The following is an 18,529-nucleotide window of genomic DNA, read 5'->3' on the forward strand; positions in this document are numbered from 1 at the left end:
AAGAGAAAAAAAACCCTTTATTTTCATGATCACTCAATTGGCAGCCATCATACATGAGAGTTGCCTGTCTTGTACCATCATCTGGTGACAACTGAAGGCAACTTGCAGAAGTTTCTTTCATTTAAATAGGAATTGTACAAGTGTAGCCCAGTAGACTCCACTGTAAGAAATGGACATATGGTACTTACCATGGTGTAACCGGTATTCAAATCCTATTTTACTGTGGGTCATTGAAACAAATGTAGAAAAGATACTAATTGAGATATTCTTGCACATACTGAGAGCCAAATAAGAATGCTCTGGGAGATCTGTAACAGGATGCTCCCAACATTTTTACAATCTGTTCTGGTGACCTATTTATACTGGGGCTAAATGGGGTAGAGGAGGGAGTTTTTAAATGACACCTTCATGAGTTTTTAAATGACACACTTCTCCCCCCACCCCCAGAACCGTTATTAGCCCTCAAAGAAGAAGAAGAAAAAAAGGACACACTAGCCAATCATTGGGCTGTCTTGTGTCCTTTGAGAACTGTAACAGCATGGGGGACAAGTTAATTTCAAAAATTACACAGGGGGAAAAGACTTAAAACCTTCTTTTCTTACAGGGCCACAATCCAAACCAATCCCCACAAAGCTTTTAACGTTTTGAATATGAAAAACCAAACAAGCTCAAAAGATACCCTGTAACAATGATCTAAGAAAGGATTTCAGATCAGCTATCACATTTCTAAACTTTGGAGTCAAGCGACTGTTTCCTTTCCTTATCAAAAAAATAAAATAAAGTACATTTTGGCTTCCCTAGTTAGGACCTACTGAGCGCATGTTGTGTGAATCTTGAGTTTAGCATAGGAATTTTAGATAGCTGAGGTTCAGATAACAAAGATTATCTAAAGTAGATGGCTACTCTCTTTAGGAGATTATTCTCACCACTTTTAAGGGCTTGTGGATGAATTGGAAATTTTTCTCTAAGGACTACTATTTTTAATGCTAAACTTACTTTTGGTTTCTTCCACCCTCTAATTAATGGCATACGAAATACAAACATCCTACAGAGAAGAGTATGAAAGAACTATAGCACTTTCAGTTCATAAAGATGATGAACTACAGTCACAAAAGAAGAGAGCTAACACCTCTCTGGGCATGCAAGCAGTCCTTCTCTGAACTGTGACTAGTTATGCAAGTCCAGAAAGGTGCTTGTAAATGACAGATTATTTTCAGATAGAAAGCAATTGTAGTTGAACATAGCCCAGGTAGCTGAATTTACTGTAAACTGCCATAATAAAAAAAACCCCAAGAACCCTTGTGTGCTCTTATTTATCCACAGAATGGCAAGCTTCCTTATGTAAGCACACACGGACGTGTGCACAAACACACACAAACAAAATAAAGGTATATACATCATTTCTGACACAGCTAGTGGAATAAATCCTCTCTATTACCCCAAGATATTCTGGGTTTCAATTGTATCTTTTTGTATTAAAAGCAGTTTTATATCAAGAAGTGCAACTACAAATCTCATTATTTTCTCTATTTATACACCCAATAGTGTATACCAACATATGAAGATAGACACAGATTGTACAATCACTTACAAGGCTAAGTTCTTTGGATTTGGAGGATGGAGTGCTGCTGGAAGATGCTATGGAGGCTGGGCTAATTGGCGCATCTTTCTTGAGTAGACGAGTCTTGTCCAAGCCATTCTCCCTTGGAGAATGCGCTGGGCTTCCTCGTGGAGAGGAAGGATCCTGAAAACAAATTGTAATTATTATCAAGGCATGCTATTTGCTGTGGGTTTGATGACAAACATATAGATCCATTGAGTATTGTCTTTGCAATGCAATCCACGCATGGCACTTTCTTTTATGGTCTTCATTAACAGTGATTAGTTATTACAGGCATACCCCACCCTAGGGACAATTGGAATAGCATTGCCACTGGGTCTACAGGAGAGGCAATCGATTCCTTCCATAAATTAATCTTCCGCTAACAGCAAATATGACCCTACATATGCACCCAACATTCAAGTTGTATGCCCAATAAACAATGGTACCCAAAGCCGCATAACACGAACCTCATTGGAAACATCTACCACCAAGTTGTCATCACTCTTCTCGCCATCGCTGTCCTTCAATGAAGAAGAAGAAAGTTTAAACATCCCTAACATAACAGAAGAAGCCAGTTTTTGGAATCTTTAAGAACATGGATTTCCTAACATGAGCTGATTCCGCACACATTGGATAATGCACTTCCAATCCTCTTTAGAGATCATTTGGAACTGAATTTTTTGTGTGTGAAACAAAAAATCCACTTCCAAACGATTGCTAAAGTGCATTATCCAACGTGTGCGGAATCAGCCTTTGTTTAGTTACTGAAGTTATTCAGCTAAATTCAAATTGGAAACATCTTGCAGAAATGCTTTACTCACATAACGAGTTGCTATTTCTTTTTCTTCTGTTTTCTGTTTTTTACTGTCAGAGGAGTAGTCTGTTGAGTTTCTGTGTTTCTCTGAAGCTCTAAAACTGGCTGAAGGAGACACTGATGAGCTCTGAAATGAGAGAAAGGGGAAGAAGTGACTGTTAGAAAGTTGTGGGGCCAGATGGAACTTCTACAAAGCATGGCTTCTGATTGGTCACTGAAGAATTGATTGCTGATGTTTAAAAAAATTGCTTTGGCGGAAACTGCTTTCAAAGCACAAGGATCTTCACTGTGTGACTGAAGTTAAGCTGTAGCAGCCATTTTGTGGCTGGCTCCATCTCCTGCAGCAACTGTTATGTGGCAGCCATATTGTTGCTGCAATCACCACACTGGGTCAGAATTCCAAATGTGCCCACAGGCTCAAAAAGGTTGGAGACCCCTGATCTACAAGCCAAAGCTATGCCCAAGCTCTCTCTCTCTCTCTGTCCAGTTTCTTCTACAATCACAGAGCAAAACAAGAATTACCAGGGAATGCACAACCTACCACATCAAGCATTAGTCTACAGAACTTAATTACAATATGTGCTTGGTGTGTAAGAACACCATTTTCCATTGCAAATAGGATGCTAAATGTACTGGCAAATATATTTACTATTTTCTTACAACCAGATATATTAAGTGTGGCCTGCTTTCATTTTACCTTTTCAGGCTGCAGACTAGATTTATTCCCTGCCAAAGGATCTGCTCCCTGATAGCTGCTTTAGCCTTTTGTTTGAACTGGAAAACTGGGTGTTTACTTAAAGGTAAATCTGCTGGTAGGTGGGTACAACCACTTGAACCACCAGCAACTGAGGAATCTACATTTAGAAAGACCTGCACAAACACTTCCTAGAATTGCTACTTCAGATTGCAAAATGTGTTGGACGCAAAGTACCTTGTGATGTATGAATGCTGCAGAAAAGTCAGTATCTCACAATAAAACTAGAAATGGAGTAGCTTATCCAAGCATTAGGTTTTTATTCAAGCAAGAAAGCAATTCTAATATGTTTCTGCAAATTTACTGAACGTGTGAATCAGACAAAACGAAAAAAGTTTAGTGAACAACAGTACTTAAAACAACTTTAATGGTTTAATTGGAATGGTTTGTTGCTTGATCTTGTTTGGTACAGACACACACTTGGCGTAAAAGCCACTGAATTCAATGGCGCTTGCTTCCAAAATAAAGACAGATAGCCAAGTAAAATGAATTGATGAAGGATGCTGCTTTTAAGAATGGTGTACCTCAGTGCAAACTACTATCTATAACCATGCTTAGGAGCCAAGCCATTGATTTTATAAAAAAGAAAAAAATATATTGTTGTGCACACATATTGTAGAATAAAAAACAGAACTCTAACATTGTACTATTTTACACAAAAAATGTCAAATGAACAGAGGAATGACAATTCTGAACATGCATGCATGCTAGGGCTTGATTCACTGCTGGTACAGTATGGGAGCAGGTTTCTATGGAGTTTGTAGGAGTACACATACTGTCCTGCAGGGTGCCATACTGCCCCACTTGCTAATTAACATCTAAATGAAACCACTGGGAGAGGTCATCTGGTGATCCGGAGTAGTGCCACCGATATGCAGATGAAACCCAGCTCTACTTCTCCCAACAGCTAAGCCAGATGGGTCTGTGGAAGTCCTGAATAGGTGCCTGGGAAATATAATGGGACGGATGATGGCCAATAAACTGAAACTCAGTCCAGACAAGAATGAGGTGCTGTGGATCAATGGAAAAGCTTCTTGAAGACTGCAGAATCAGCCTATCATGGAAGAGGTTGCAGTCCCGCTGAAAGAATAGGTTTGTAGCTTGGCGGTACTATAGAATCCTGGCCTATGATTGGAGGTTCAGTTATCATCTGTGGTATGTAGTGCTTTTTATCAGCTCTGGCTTGTTTGCTAACTACTACCGTTCCTGGAAAAGTGTAATTTGTCCACAATGATCCATGCTCTGATCACATCCAAGGTAGATTACTGTAATGCACTCTATGTGGGGTTGCCTTTGAAAGCAGTTTGGAACTGTTAATTGGTCCAAAATGTGGAAGCCATATCGCCCTCGTGCTGAAAGAGCTGCATTGGTTATCCATCTGTTTACAAGCTTAATTCAAAGTGCCTGCTCTTACCTTTAAGGTCCTAAATGGCCTGGGACTAAAGTACCTGAAGGACAATCTCCTCCCATACTATCCAGTCCACCAGGTAAGCTTGCCTCCCAAGCTCTGCTCTGCGCCCCCCCTTCAGAGATGAGGTGGGTGCTGACTAGAGACAAGGCATTTTCCATGATGGCACCTTGTCTCCGGAATTCTTTCCCCCTTGAAGCTCATCTGGCACCTACTTTACTATCTTTTAGGCATCAGGCCAAAACACATCTTTTAATCCAAGTTTTTAATTAGAAGCTTTATCTTACCAGCTTTTTAATGGTCTGTTTCTGTTTTATGGATAGTTTTTATGCTGTTTGTATCAAATGGCTTGTTTTAAATATTGGGATGTTGTTTTAATTGAGCAGGACTCTGAAAAGACGGCATAGATTTATCCTAAATAAATAAATAACATCTGTAAACAGGAATATGTGGATCAGGTGTAGAAAGCTACCATTTCAGCATCATGTGAATGTAGTATATGCTTTATTGAACAGATCCATGCATCCAGTTCTTCCATCCCATGAGACAGCTTCGTTGTCTCTGTCATTCTATGATGTGATACACAGGGATTTAACTTATGTGAAGGATTCAAGACAGAGAAGAGAACAGGGCCGATACAAAGTCAACAAAACTCAGCTATCAGAAATTGTGTGCCTTTCATACAGACTCCTTCCCTATGTCCCAATACTATTACAAACTTGAGCTTTTAACACACATATTTATGCAAATAACCTTATGCGCATCTTAAGAATACCCCTGCTCTATTTATATTCATTCCACAAATGAAGAGAAGGCAGATTATAATTTGAATTCAATTCAGTATGACTCATCTTTTTTTAAAAAAGTAATTGGCTGCAATAAAGGGAAAACTAATTACTGAATGACAATTAGAATGATGGCTAAAGAGCCAAGAGTAAACCACTGCACTGGTTTAAACCAAAGTATTTATTTTCATAAATTCAAAACCACATGGATTCATTTTTCTCAATCTAGTTAGCCTCAGTGCCATAAATACCCTTTTAATCTTTGATTTTGGTGCTTAATAAAGTTATAATTTAGAGCACCCCACTAGCATGAAAAAGAAGCTAATTATGACTAGCTCTTTAAAGGATGATCTGCACACTGGGACAACATATACTGCTTACCAGCCAAGCTGCTTTCTAGGGTATAATCAGGTACACACATACTTGTAATTATATATCTAGCTGACCCCCATGCTATAGAACGTAATACCTGACACTGATTTTAGAGTATAATATAGAGTGTAATATGCACACAAAGAAGAAAAGAAGAGTAAGATCACATCTACCACTTGAAACAGCTGGTTTCACAGTTAGCTCAAGGAACTATAATTCAAGGAGAGGGGAGTTCTTAGCATTCTCACCAAACAATGACTCTGTGGATTTGGGGGCAACATCATGACAAGTTTACCATTATAAAACACATATAAGCTTCTATTTATATAATAAAGGACAATTCATTTAAACAAACGCAGTTTAATTCCTCCATGCAATTGCACACTTGGGTATATGACAACAAGATCAAGACATTTTAGTATGAAATGGACAGTCACTTATATGGGGACAGTCAAAGGCCTTTTGTGTGTTGTGCAAGAGGTTAGTGGCAGATAGGGTAAGGATATTTTGGCTACTAGCTGCAAGGGAAACCTTGTAAATCTTTTGAAAATAAGGAAGTTTGCAAATCACTTGTGAGATATAAATATTCCAGAAACAGCATGCAAGTCCCACTGATGAAAACAGAAATTACTTAAAATAAAAAGTGGATTTTTATAGTGAGAGACCCAACACATTAAGGATTTTCATCAAACATACATGCTAAAGACATTTTGCTGAACATGCAACACAAATACATTGATGGTATTATTTTCACAGATGTTACATGTGACATTATGGACATCATTTCCAAAAGAAAAAGCTCTCAGATAATTTTATCTTTATGGGATGGATATGACAAACTGTTCTGCAGACATGTCCACAACCAAGCTCTTGGAAACCATCATGAATAAGTTGTCAAAGTCTAGAAGGTTAAGAGCTGCGAGGTTCCCCCATGTAGATAGCCATCTTACTGAGAGAGTTCAAGAAAAGCTGTTATGTGGATTATTTAATGCAAGCAAAAAATGCAAATATGTCAAAATGAAGTATGGAGAGCAGTTCTGCACAAACATCATACACCTCTCAGTGAGTTGGTTGTCTATGCGCAGGAGACCTACAGCTCCTGCCTTCAGGTTATTAAATTTATTCATGATAACCTCCAAGAATCTGGACTTGGGCACATCAACATCAACCAAACTGACCTGAAAGGTCAATTATTTTGCATTCATACCAAGTCTTAGTAAAGATAACCATGGCCAAGAAGGGTATTTCTATCAGTTATGTGATCTATCTTGCTTGGGGGGGCAACATTTCTTTACGAAGGCATGCCTGCAACAATTTGCAAAAATGTAAGCATAGTCCTCAGTCACAAATAGTTGTGACAGTTCTAGTGTTATTGGTTAGTTCATGCTTATATATGTCTATATGTCCCTGTACACAAATATGCATTCATTAGTCTCCATATCAAATGGGTTTAAGGAAAGTATGTAAATGAGCAAAAGACACTGGCTGATTTCATACACGTTGGATAATGCACTTTCAATGTACTTTAACAATCATTTAGAAGCGGATTTTTTGTTTCACACGAAAAATTCAGTTCCAAATGGTCTCTAAAGAGGATTAGAAGTGCATTATCCAACGTGTGTGGAATCAGCAAATGTCTAGCCTTAGAAGCTGGACAGGATGCCAAAATTTACTCAATGTCTCCCACGTCTGGAAAGGCTAAAGACCATGAACCTGAGCAGTCTGTCAAGGTTTCAGCAATTAAACAAGCAGCAGATCTGTATCCTACCAAGCAACTATTAGAACCGTCTCATCCAACCCTTCCCAGGCCCCTTGCAACCTGACAATTCTGTTTCTTGAACTCATCCTGGAACAGGAAAGGAAAAACGGCAAGGTAGGCACAGAACACTGAGAAAAACATGACTGTAAAATTGTTAAGGTTGTATCTTTTAATGAATCAGTGCCTATTGGTATAGAAGTATATAAACTTTCGAGTTAGAACAAATCTTCAACAGACAGTTGGAAAGCTAGCTAAAATCCAATCTAGATGTTACACCTGCCAAGGGGGACTAGAATCCTCTTAGTTAGGCTTTTGTTATTTTAGAACAGCTGAAACTCACATCATGAGTTCTTCTATTTCATCTGACCAAAACGACTGACGGGGACATTTACAATATGATGCTGCCACATAATACATAATTTACCTGGATTATGAGTTTGCCTGAATACTCTTACTTACCATTTTCATTAACTGTAGAACACTGTATACATTAAAGGCACCAATTCCTTCAAGATCACCCAATAAGCTTAAGAGAAATTCAAGCACAGGTTTCCCAGATTCAGAGCCAACCATTTTCTTCATTTCCTACACATAAGATTTGGGGTTTTGTGCTTATGGCTAAAAGTACTACAGTACATTATACCTACATTTTTATAAACACATACCAAGTCAGCCATTATTTGCTGGCATACATATTTCTAATCGGTTTGTTGGCAAACCAAGATTTGACCAGTACAGTAACCATCTCTCCACAGCTGCTTTTCTGTACCATTCAATATTCATATAAAGACTTCCATCCATCCAGCATCATGTTTGGAACAGTTTTATAGCCAATATGGCACAAATTATGAGATGCCTCAGATGTACGGCATGCTCAACATGCAGATAGAAATGTTCTCCTTCACCCTAACTGGTGTAACCGTGCTGGGAGAGATGAAAAGAGATTCTATGAAACATTATCTACCAGACCAATGTATGATAGAAAGCTGGCTTAATTCCTCTATCATTTTGTATGGTGACAATCACTGTTGGAAATAGGTGTTAGACATGGCCTGAAATATCTTCCCTGACCATGCACAAATTAACTGATCATAAAGAAGGTAATAGAAACCATCTTACAAAGCCATAAATATCTGGCCAGCAAGAGGGCAGAATCAGTGTGCTGTCTGCTTGGAGTAATTAGTACTTCACATGACTTCAACAAGGCATGAATTATTATTACCCTTCAACCCCAAATAGCCATTGAAGATTACTTACATTAGTATGTGTGGCACAAAACACAACAAGGGGGAAAAAAGCAATGAAGTGAAGAACAAGCAGAAGCAAGCTGGCCTTTCCTAAGCTATGCTGCTGTTTAGTCATCTGACACAGCATCTTAAATTTCTGACCCCCAGATGGGCAGAGATGAAAAAGTAACTCAATGAAATCAGCAGTAGAAATAATAACTAAAGATGACCCAGAACCCTCCCACGCAATAAGGCAAAAAAAAACCCTTTAGAAACCTTTGCAAAATGTGATCATACCCTTGTGAAACTGTACAACACGGGGACAATGATACATTTAGAGAGTCATAATTAAAACAATAATTCCCAACAAAGTGGGAATTATGAGATAATTGACCATCCTAAGGTATTAAGCACGCCACAGTAAAAGCCAAGGATGCTCAGTGCTAAGGTCAATTATAATACAATTATCTGAATGACATTATTGCAGTTATAAAGTCTGCTCAAAGTACAAAAGAAACAATAAAAATGAATAAATTACGCACAACAGGAAAATGACCTTAGAAGAAAGCTACTTGGCTGACTTTGCACCTGCAGGATACTCGAGTGAAATGAAGACTCCTTTCCATGCAGAAGGAATTCTGGAGGGGTGCTATACAGAAGATTATGAGTCACTTGGGTGTGATAATTCAGTACATCTAACGTCACATGGGCACCTCTATACATCTCACCCAATTTCAGCACCTGTCCTCAAGTCCACCTTGTTCCTGGCCACTCAGTGCAAATAAGTACAATCTAGTACATATGATGTTCCTTTTATGCTTTGAAACAACTTTAACTGGGTTAGCCAACAAGGGGTTTTTGGGTAACAAATGCTAACAGTGAACTTTGCAAAATTAAAGCTGAAACTGCTTCCCATCACGTGGGCCTTCTCAGATAATTAGATTGATGTTAGTAATCCAAGACTCTGATCATTTCTTTTTAATGGAAGGCAGTGTTTGATGTTTTTATTGCATTTTACTCACTAATTAACTTCACTAATTGCTGATTAAATGAAGTTAATTAACAATGTCCTTAAACATAGCATAGTATACATATGGTTAATAGTGAAGTCAAAGAATTATGAAATAAAAAGAGAGGAATTTTGCTTTTAAAAAATAAGGAGCCCACATAAAGGAAGTCACTGTCAAAATGGCATTAATAGCAGCATTACATAATAGAAAAAATGGTAAGTAAGGACCTAACAAGTCATGTATTCTTCTGTATAAAAGATATTTGCCCATTATTATTTGGGCTAGGTATTAGTGTATGGTACACTGGATAAAGTGTTAGATTAAAAAATGGGAGACCCAAACACCAACACCTACTCTGTCATGAAGCCTCGCGGGGTGACACTGGGGCACTCACCCTCTCTCAGCCTAATCTGCCTCGCAAAGTTAAGGTGGGACAAAATGGAGGGGGAAGAATAAGGTACACCAACCTGCTGGAAGAGTGGGAAAATAAATATGGTTCCCCAAACAGAGGAAAAAATAAGTCCAGAATAAAGCAGCCCAATATGCTTAGTAGAAGCTTTAACGAAGTTTCTTTTGATCTTGGAGCCAGCTCAAAAAGGAGAGGAGACACATACGTTTACTGGAATTTACTTCATAAACAATATCATATACCACCTTTTGACTACATATGAGTAAAGAATAAAATAAATAAGTCTTGCAAACATGCCTCTTGTTGTTTGGAACTTTTACTCTGGGGTTTCACTCACCCACCCCCCTCATCTATTATTTGTGTGAGCTAGACTTAAGTATCCCTGCTTTAAGGTTTCAGAACAATTTTTCCCACTTCAGGTCCAGACAGTCTGACCCATGTATATGAGCCTTGTTCCAGTTTACACATAACGCTTGGGCAGTTTTTTTATTTGATTATTTTTCTGAAGTACTTTAGATGGTTATGCACAACTTTGCAACAGACAGGTTTCCAGCACTGGTTAGCATAGTTACTTTAACCCAAGTTGTGTCATTCTAGTAGCATTAAACGCATGGAGATCATAGTCAAGAGCAGTTTTTGAAAACTTTTTTAAATGAATGGCTTGGCAAGAGTAACAATCCTTTTTCTGTCTTCCCTCTTTTTCACTCTTTTGACAGTTTCCCCCTTGGCAGTTGGAAAAGATGCTTTAGACACTTTCAGACAGTGCCCATTTTGCTTGCATAGCAAGCAGCAACAACTAGGCAAAAAAGAAAAAAAAGACTGGTGAATGGCAACAGCATATCTGATGCAATCATAGAAGCAAAGTACCTATTAAGACTGCAAACATATAACAAAGTCCTACTATGGTTTTTAAAAGGAAAGTGTCATCAAGAGGACGTTTTCAGTGGAAAGGAGGGGTAGGTACATGAACGTAACCCTTTATTTATTGTTTAGTATTTTCTACTCGTGGTACAGTGTCTGTCCAGGACCAATGTAATTACCTTTTGCCTCTGTCTTGATCACTCTGCATGTCGATCCCTATTCATCTATTCTATCTGGCTTCTTAATACTCCAATCTTACCTATTAGGCAAAGCTTCTGACATAGACATGGAAACTGCTGGATCAGCTGGCTCCTGCCTGTGCCAAAAACCCTAAGAGGCAGAGTTGGAGCTGCCAGTGTAGCTTCTTAAATAATGTTCCATTCCCTGTCCTGTAGGCAAAACTTTAGAAAAAACCATGCCTAAACAACACAGGGTTGAGCACTACTTAAGAGGAGGGACAGGCACGAACCGAAATACGAACCAAAGTTCTTGACGAACTGGGCTGGCTCATGGTTCACAAACCAGCGGTTCGTCAGAGCCCGTTTCTGATGAACCGCCACGAACTTTGGGCTGGTTCGTTTTTTTGGTTCATCACTGCAGACAGCCTGGCACCAATCAATTGGTTTCCTAGGCAACAGGAGATGGACTTCCTGCAGACCTTCTGCTGTGACGATTTGCTGACCTGGATGTGACGTTTTCACGAACCAAACAAACCGGTTCACAAACCGGGGCAGGTTCGTGAAAGTTTGTGGTTCGTGAAATGTGACGAACAATGAACCACACGGTTCGGGTTTTTTTCCGGTTCATGCCCATCTCTACTTAAGAGCGTTGGCTGGCAATTCCAAGCTATTTTTTAAACAGGACTCCAGCTCTGCATCTAAAGAACGTCTTTGGCATGTGGGAGCCTGATCTGTCAGGCCATGGGGAGGGGCTGGGGAAAACTGTAGGTGCTACAGAGAATTGTCAAGGGACCATGGCCTCAAAATATTAATACAAGTATACAAGAAGTCACCTTTTTTGCAGTTGGCCTGTAGAATTTTCTTTTCTCCTCTTTCAACAATGGATTTCCCCTTTCCAAAGATTAAATCAGTTTATTGCAAGATTATGGGGGTAGACAAGCCATTTTGTATATTCTTGAACAATGAATCAAATTAACTAGACTATTCTTACCTAAAATGAGGCAGAGGGATGTGAAAAAAACCTAGAAGTGTAAACACTTAATCATGGTTATAAGAACGGTGATATATAAACATTTAACTCACTTGAATGGTCTTCCTAAGATTTCCTTAGGTTTGTTTTATTGTCTTGCCGTTAAATACACATGTACTCACCAAGCATTATAGCATTTGTAAAGACGTATCAGGTTACACAGTGTTAGTCAAAGATACCAGCAATTTTGAGGCATAATTCTGTCAGCGTGGACTGCTGAGTCTCCAACCTCTCCTGACACACAAGTGCACAAAGGCCCATTTAACAGGAATTTAAAGTAATAGACAGGGCTGCTGCCTAGTGCCACACAGGTGGATGTTTAAACTTAATCCTTTCACTTGCAATGTCCTCTGCAATCACTGACTGAGGGAATGTAACACGGGCGAGGTCTTGCTGGTACTGAACCTACAAGGGTCAATGGAAAGACAGCATAACCAGCCATGCTGAAGTACAACTGGTACAAGTTATTGAGCACCACAGCAGCAACACAAGGAGGAAGGATAAGTTCAGGAGGAAAGGTTACTGGACTTCCACCATGAGAAAGTGAATGAAAATAAAGGTACATGGTACAATAACAGGTAGTAGGAAAATGGAGGAAAGGAGGATATACGGGTTTGAGAAATAAATTTAGTCATTCTTCTGGTCCATTTGTTAACTGCTAACGAAACATCATTGGCAGTTTATAGAAAAATTATTCAGGAGTCACAATTCAGGCCACTGATCCGAAATCCTAGACAACTTTCTCCTCTCATCACCAAGAGGCCAGCACTTTTCATACATCCATCTAGAGCAGACATTCAAATGTACAGCGTGTTCTATCCCACACTCAGAGGAGAATGTCCTGCACATGCCAGGCACCAGGCAACCATGAGAGCAGCTAGACTGAAGTCAGTGGCATGTATTCAACCATTCATGAAAGAAAGACACAATGGATTTTTCGACATTTTTCTAACCCCTGAACAGATTATTCCTGGAGTCACAGAATTCTCACAGAGGAAAAGCTGCAGTGAGGAGAGAGATAAGGGATATGAAACTGGCCCCACCAACAGACTTCCTTGTGAGAGAAGCAATTTCAACCCTTTGTCCCTTCTCACTCCAGTCCCTGCTACACACGGCTATTCCTCTGTATATTTATTTTTATTTATTTCAAATTTGTATTCTGCCCTCCCCGCAAGCGGACTCCGGGCGGATAACAACATATTAAAATACAATTAAAATACAGTTAAAAATTCATATTCATTAAAAACAACACATTTAAAACAAGATGGTGGACAGCCTTCACAGGGAGGGTTTTATACACCACTTTTTTCCAGGCCGGCGGAGGCCCAGCCTCAGCCATATGCCTGGCGGAACAACTTGGTCTTGCAGGCCCGGCGAAAAGATAGTAAGTCCTGCTGGGCCCTGATTTCAGCAGACAGAGCATTCTACCATGTGGGAGCCAGGACCGAAAAGGCCCTGGTTCTAGTCGAGGCTAGGCAGGCCTCCTTGGGGCCAGGGACCACCAACAGCTGTTTGTCCCCTGATTGAAGTGTCCTCTGGGGAATATATGGGGAGAGACGGTCCCGTAGATACGCTGGTACCAGTCCGCACAGGGCCTTATAGGTCAATACCAGAATCTTGAATCTGATCTGGTACTCCACTGGCAACCAATGCAGCTCGCATAAGAATGGTGTTATATGCACCTTATTTGGCACTCTTGTAATAACACACACAGCTGCATTTTGTACCAGCTGTAATCTCCGAGTCAGGCTCAAAGGCAGCCCTGCGTAGAGCGAGTTACAGTAATCTAGCCTAGAGATGACCGTTGCTTGGATCACTGTAGTTAAGTCACAGGTTGACAGGTAAGGGACAAGTTACCTGGTCTGCCGCAGATGGAAAAAAGAGGACCTGACAACCTTATAGATCTTGCAACTCCAGCAATAATCTTTCTGGGCATCAGAAAGGACTGCAGGAATGGAGAGGAACACAAGAAAATTCTGTGACCTGTGCAGAGATGGTTGGATACAGCAACCATCTGTGCTTCTTTGATGTAGAAGTCCAACTCTTAAGATCAAATTATACTTAGGACGGCAACCTTTCACAAGGTGACACTGAGAGATCTCTGTCTTTTGGTGCTACACCTCTGAAGATGCCAGCCACAGCTGCTGGCGAAACGTCAGGAACTACAATGCCAAGACCACGGCAATACAGCCCGGAAAACCCACAACAACCATCTTTCACAAGTTCATCACCAAACGGAGTCTAGCTTTTTACAGCTTCTGAATGTATGAGAGAAGCCTCCTCATTTGTAATACTGGTAGAAACCAATACAAAAATCTTCTAAGATACTGTTAGAAATGAGGTGGAGTTTGGTGATGGCAAGAAAAACACATTACAATTGTTGAGGGAACAGTTGCCTACAGAGGCTTTTAGGCCAACATCTCTGCTGAATTTGTAAAGCATAAACCAACTCTCAGATTGGCTAGCAAGAGTGACAAATTACCCAATAACCAGTGCCTAGCAACACTGTATTAATCTAAGAACAGCTGCTTACATTGACTGAGGGAAAATGGGAGGGGCACAAGTGATAGCCTTAGGTGAATCCATCCATACTTAGGAGATGCAAATGTCAAAAGAACCATTTGACAATTGTTAAAACATGCCACAGATTCTTACACATCTGAACATTTTTAGGTTATGGAGCTTTATTTCTCTTTCTTTATTTTGGGTAAGAGACAGGGCACACCATTAAATCTTCAGATGTTAAAAGCATGATCAAGACTGGCTGGCTGGCAGTGTTTTAATGTCAGCAATGAGTGGCCAATAAATTTTTAATTCAAGCTACAGCAGCTGAAAAACAAGCCTCGTTGTCTAGAGCTCTCCCACATTCTGCCAACGCGTTAAGTGTGATAACTGATATTCAAACACGTAACCTTCTGTTCTATTCAAATGAGTTATCTTTAGATGCACGGAGAAGCCTTTTTTTGTTAGTCTTCATAATAGAATCCATATTTCATTTTGTTTTTGTTAAAGACAGACTACAGTAATCCCTCTAAAATAGTGCTCTGGCATACACTCTTAAATTATGTAATTCACCAGGGTCAACTCAGCTGTTACAATCACTTTCAAGGAAACAGGGTATAATACATTATTATTATTACAACTATACAATCTGAGTTGAGCTTTCCTTGGCTCCATTCCTAACATTTTCATGCTGAAATTTATCTGTTTTAAAAACATCATCTGAAAGGTTTTTGAATACTATACATGTTCAAGCCCTTCATTTTAAATGGCTTAGAAATGAAATGGTATAAACAAAGGGAGGAAAAATGCTTCTGTTCTCTAATCTAGCATTAAGTACCATTTTAAGGAACAACAGGCATGTTTCCAAACAAACTATTGCAGTGTACAAATTACCCAGCAGGGATGGAGATAACAATGTCTCTGGTGTGGGTTTACATCTTTGCGAAAGCTAACATTTCATCAAGGTTGTCTAGGAAACCACATCCTTAGATATCTATCTTCAGATGTGAGCAGTATGTATCATAGTTTGGGATGCTTCTCATGAAGCTTTTGGGTTGCAGTGGCAATTTAAGGGTGGTATTGCTTACAAGGCAAGAAAGATTCCAGTGTTTAATTACTGGGAGATGAAGGCCCTGTTGATCTGTTAATCTTCTGAAGGCTCACTCCTATATATTCACCCAGATGACACAAAGAGAAGTTGTGAATTTCTGTCCATCTCTAGTAGCGCTGTTTACAAAAACAAGAATTTGACTTTGCAGGTGGAATTTTCCAATGAACCCAGGGTTAAACATCAATTAAGCATATTGGTTAGTAAATGACACTTCAATGAGTCATGTGAATGGGAATTCAACAGCTTGCTAGGACTTCAACATCCAGCCTAAAGCTGGTTTAGCCAGGAGGTGGTGGTCCTAAGAGTATACATTGTAGAAGTAGCCATGATCTCCACCCTGCATATATTTCTGAATGTATGCAATTTCGAAACAAAACTTCTGCCACAATGCATTCAAAAGCAGCTACTGAAGAACATAATTAAATCTATGGATTGTTTATAGATGAAAATACGGGAAAACTTGGGAGAAACTAGTAATGTAAAGAAAAGATGAATGCATGTGGCAGTGGTGGGAAGGCTACAGATAGGACTGACCAATTATTCATGCTGCATTTCTGAAGCTACAGAGAGTGCTACCATCCCCTGTTCTGAAGAGCTGTGAGCATTTATGTGGCATTTGATTAAACCACCTCTAAGGTTACAGAAATTCTTGAGGGAATGACATAGTACCAATCTAACAACAACATTCAACTTATATACCGCCCTTCAGGACAACTTAATGCCCAATCACCCTGTGAGGTGGGTGCGGCTGAGAGAGCTCAAAGAAGCTGTGACTGACCCAAGGTCACCCAGCTGGCTTCAAGAGGAGGAGTGGGAAATCAAACCCTGTTCTCAATATTAGACTCTTACCGCTCTTAACTACTACATTTAACTGGCTTTCTGTTGGATGTTAGCCTTGAAAGGCTACTCAGTGACACCTCACTATAGAATCAACAAACATTTTCTTTTAAAGCACCATGTTACACAATGTAGCCTTTTAAGGTTAACATCCAACAGCCGACCAAAGCGTTCTTTAAAAACTTTAGACTTAGCCTAGTTAAGTCATACATATATTTCTAAGGCTCCCTGCCGTTTCTGTGCTGTCTGGCACAGATGCAGCTGAAAAAACTGAACAATCTCAGGGGACAGTCCCTTTGTGTTGTGAATGTGTGACCAAATGTGTTTGGTATATCCTTTCTCTGAAGCACTATTTTTTTCTGTTTGAAATCCACCAGGTCTACTGATTTTCCCAACAGACTACCACTCTGAGCTTTTTCAGCAGGTCCCTGGAGAAACCCTTACTAATCCTGCAGGGGTTCTGTGCTAGTCCCTGCTGACTTCATGAAGTGTGTAAGGACAGGAAAGGAAACGAGAGGAGAACAAATTTCCCTCTCTTTAGAGAGTTTAAATGAAATCATCTTGCAGAAAGAAGACAGCCACTTGCTCATATTCAGTCATTCACAGGCACACTATGCTGTCCAGTAACCTGCATTGATAATTCCTCATGAATAAAAATGCCAGTATTATCATCTACAGCTATGTTGTTGACATGCTTTTTTGCTATTTCGCTAAAAATACCATTAATTTTCTGGCTTCACAACAGCTGAGCTACTCCCTATTTGAATATACAAAAGAGCATTTTGTTTAAACCAAATTAAAAGCGTTCCAGTAAATGACTTCAATTTTGCTGGCTATACTATTCCAGTGGATACTAGTCTAATCCTGCAGCCCCCCCTTCACACACACACAGTCCTCCAAACTCCTCCTTCACTTCCCTAATTTTTCTCCTCTTGTCTCTGCTTAACCCTTTCTTGTCAGGAACCCAACTTGCCCAGAATGGCAGCCACAGTCACACAGCAGAGACTCCATTAAAGCAGAACAAACATTCAGCACTGAAGAGTTAAGATGCAGCAGAAGCATTTCTTCTTTGTTTTATTAACACCTTTGTTTGCAAACAGCAATTGAAACTGGGAGGGGGGAGAGGGGGAAAAAGGAGCACAAACATTCTGAGGCACCTTCTAGACACTTTCCCATCCAGATAAGTGTCGACAGCCCTCGTCTCAGTCAGCCTGTAAACCGTCATGTCTGCCAAGCCCTCCTGGCACCTCACCACTTTATTTGTTCCCATTTGTATCTAATGCTTTTGTCAACAGTTCAACACAAGGCAAAGCAAACAACCCACTACAAACACTGGGGGTAACAGTGAGGCGCTTGAATCCTTCACAATTATCCAACCCCAGCTGCTCAAGGCCTGTCCGGGCTGCTTTCATTTACAACAATGTCAACAAAAGACTGAAACCCAATAACTAGGGGTGGGTCAATACTACCACTGTAAAACTCTCTGGAGGAGGAAATGCTCTTCTCCCGCTTTACTGCTTCAGCAAACATGCAGAATAATTCAGCCAGATATACGAGGGCTTGTCTAATCATTTGTCGTGCATGAATTATTCAAGGCTCGTCACGTAAACTGCTTAAAGGACGGCTCCTCAAATATTTCAGAGGAAGTACCAGCTGTCCAATTTGTTAAACGGAAGGCGCATTAGGCAAATCCTGACACAGAGGACAGAACTAAACTTAGGCAGTAAAAAAAAAAAAGACTACTGTCACAAAGTTCAATTGACTGATACTATTTTCACCCAATGGATCATGGCACAATCACAGCAGAAAGGGTTCTTCTATGTGTTACAGTAATAAATAACTGACATGGCTGCTCATGCCTCTGGATCA

The 18,529-nt window shown here is 39.9% G+C and overlaps 1 protein-coding gene across 3 annotated transcripts in view; it reads right to left on the reverse strand.

Annotated features, from left to right (window-relative positions):
- Positions 1-18,529, reverse strand: part of LOC129334349 (transducin-like enhancer protein 4) — a 163,601-nt gene that overhangs the window by 17,073 nt on the left and 127,999 nt on the right. For all 3 annotated transcript variants that reach the window (XM_054986408.1, XM_054986407.1, XM_054986406.1), the window contains 3 exons: positions 2,425-2,544; positions 2,071-2,124; positions 1,592-1,744 (listed from right to left, as the gene is read on the reverse strand). In XM_054986408.1, the coding sequence (XP_054842383.1) occupies positions 1,592-1,744; positions 2,071-2,124; positions 2,425-2,544 (327 nt within the window). The remainder of the gene's footprint in view (positions 1-1,591; positions 1,745-2,070; positions 2,125-2,424; positions 2,545-18,529) is intronic.

Source organism: Eublepharis macularius, chromosome 8 (assembly GCF_028583425.1).
Source record: "Eublepharis macularius isolate TG4126 chromosome 8, MPM_Emac_v1.0, whole genome shotgun sequence".
NCBI lineage: Eukaryota > Metazoa > Chordata > Lepidosauria > Squamata > Eublepharidae > Eublepharis > Eublepharis macularius.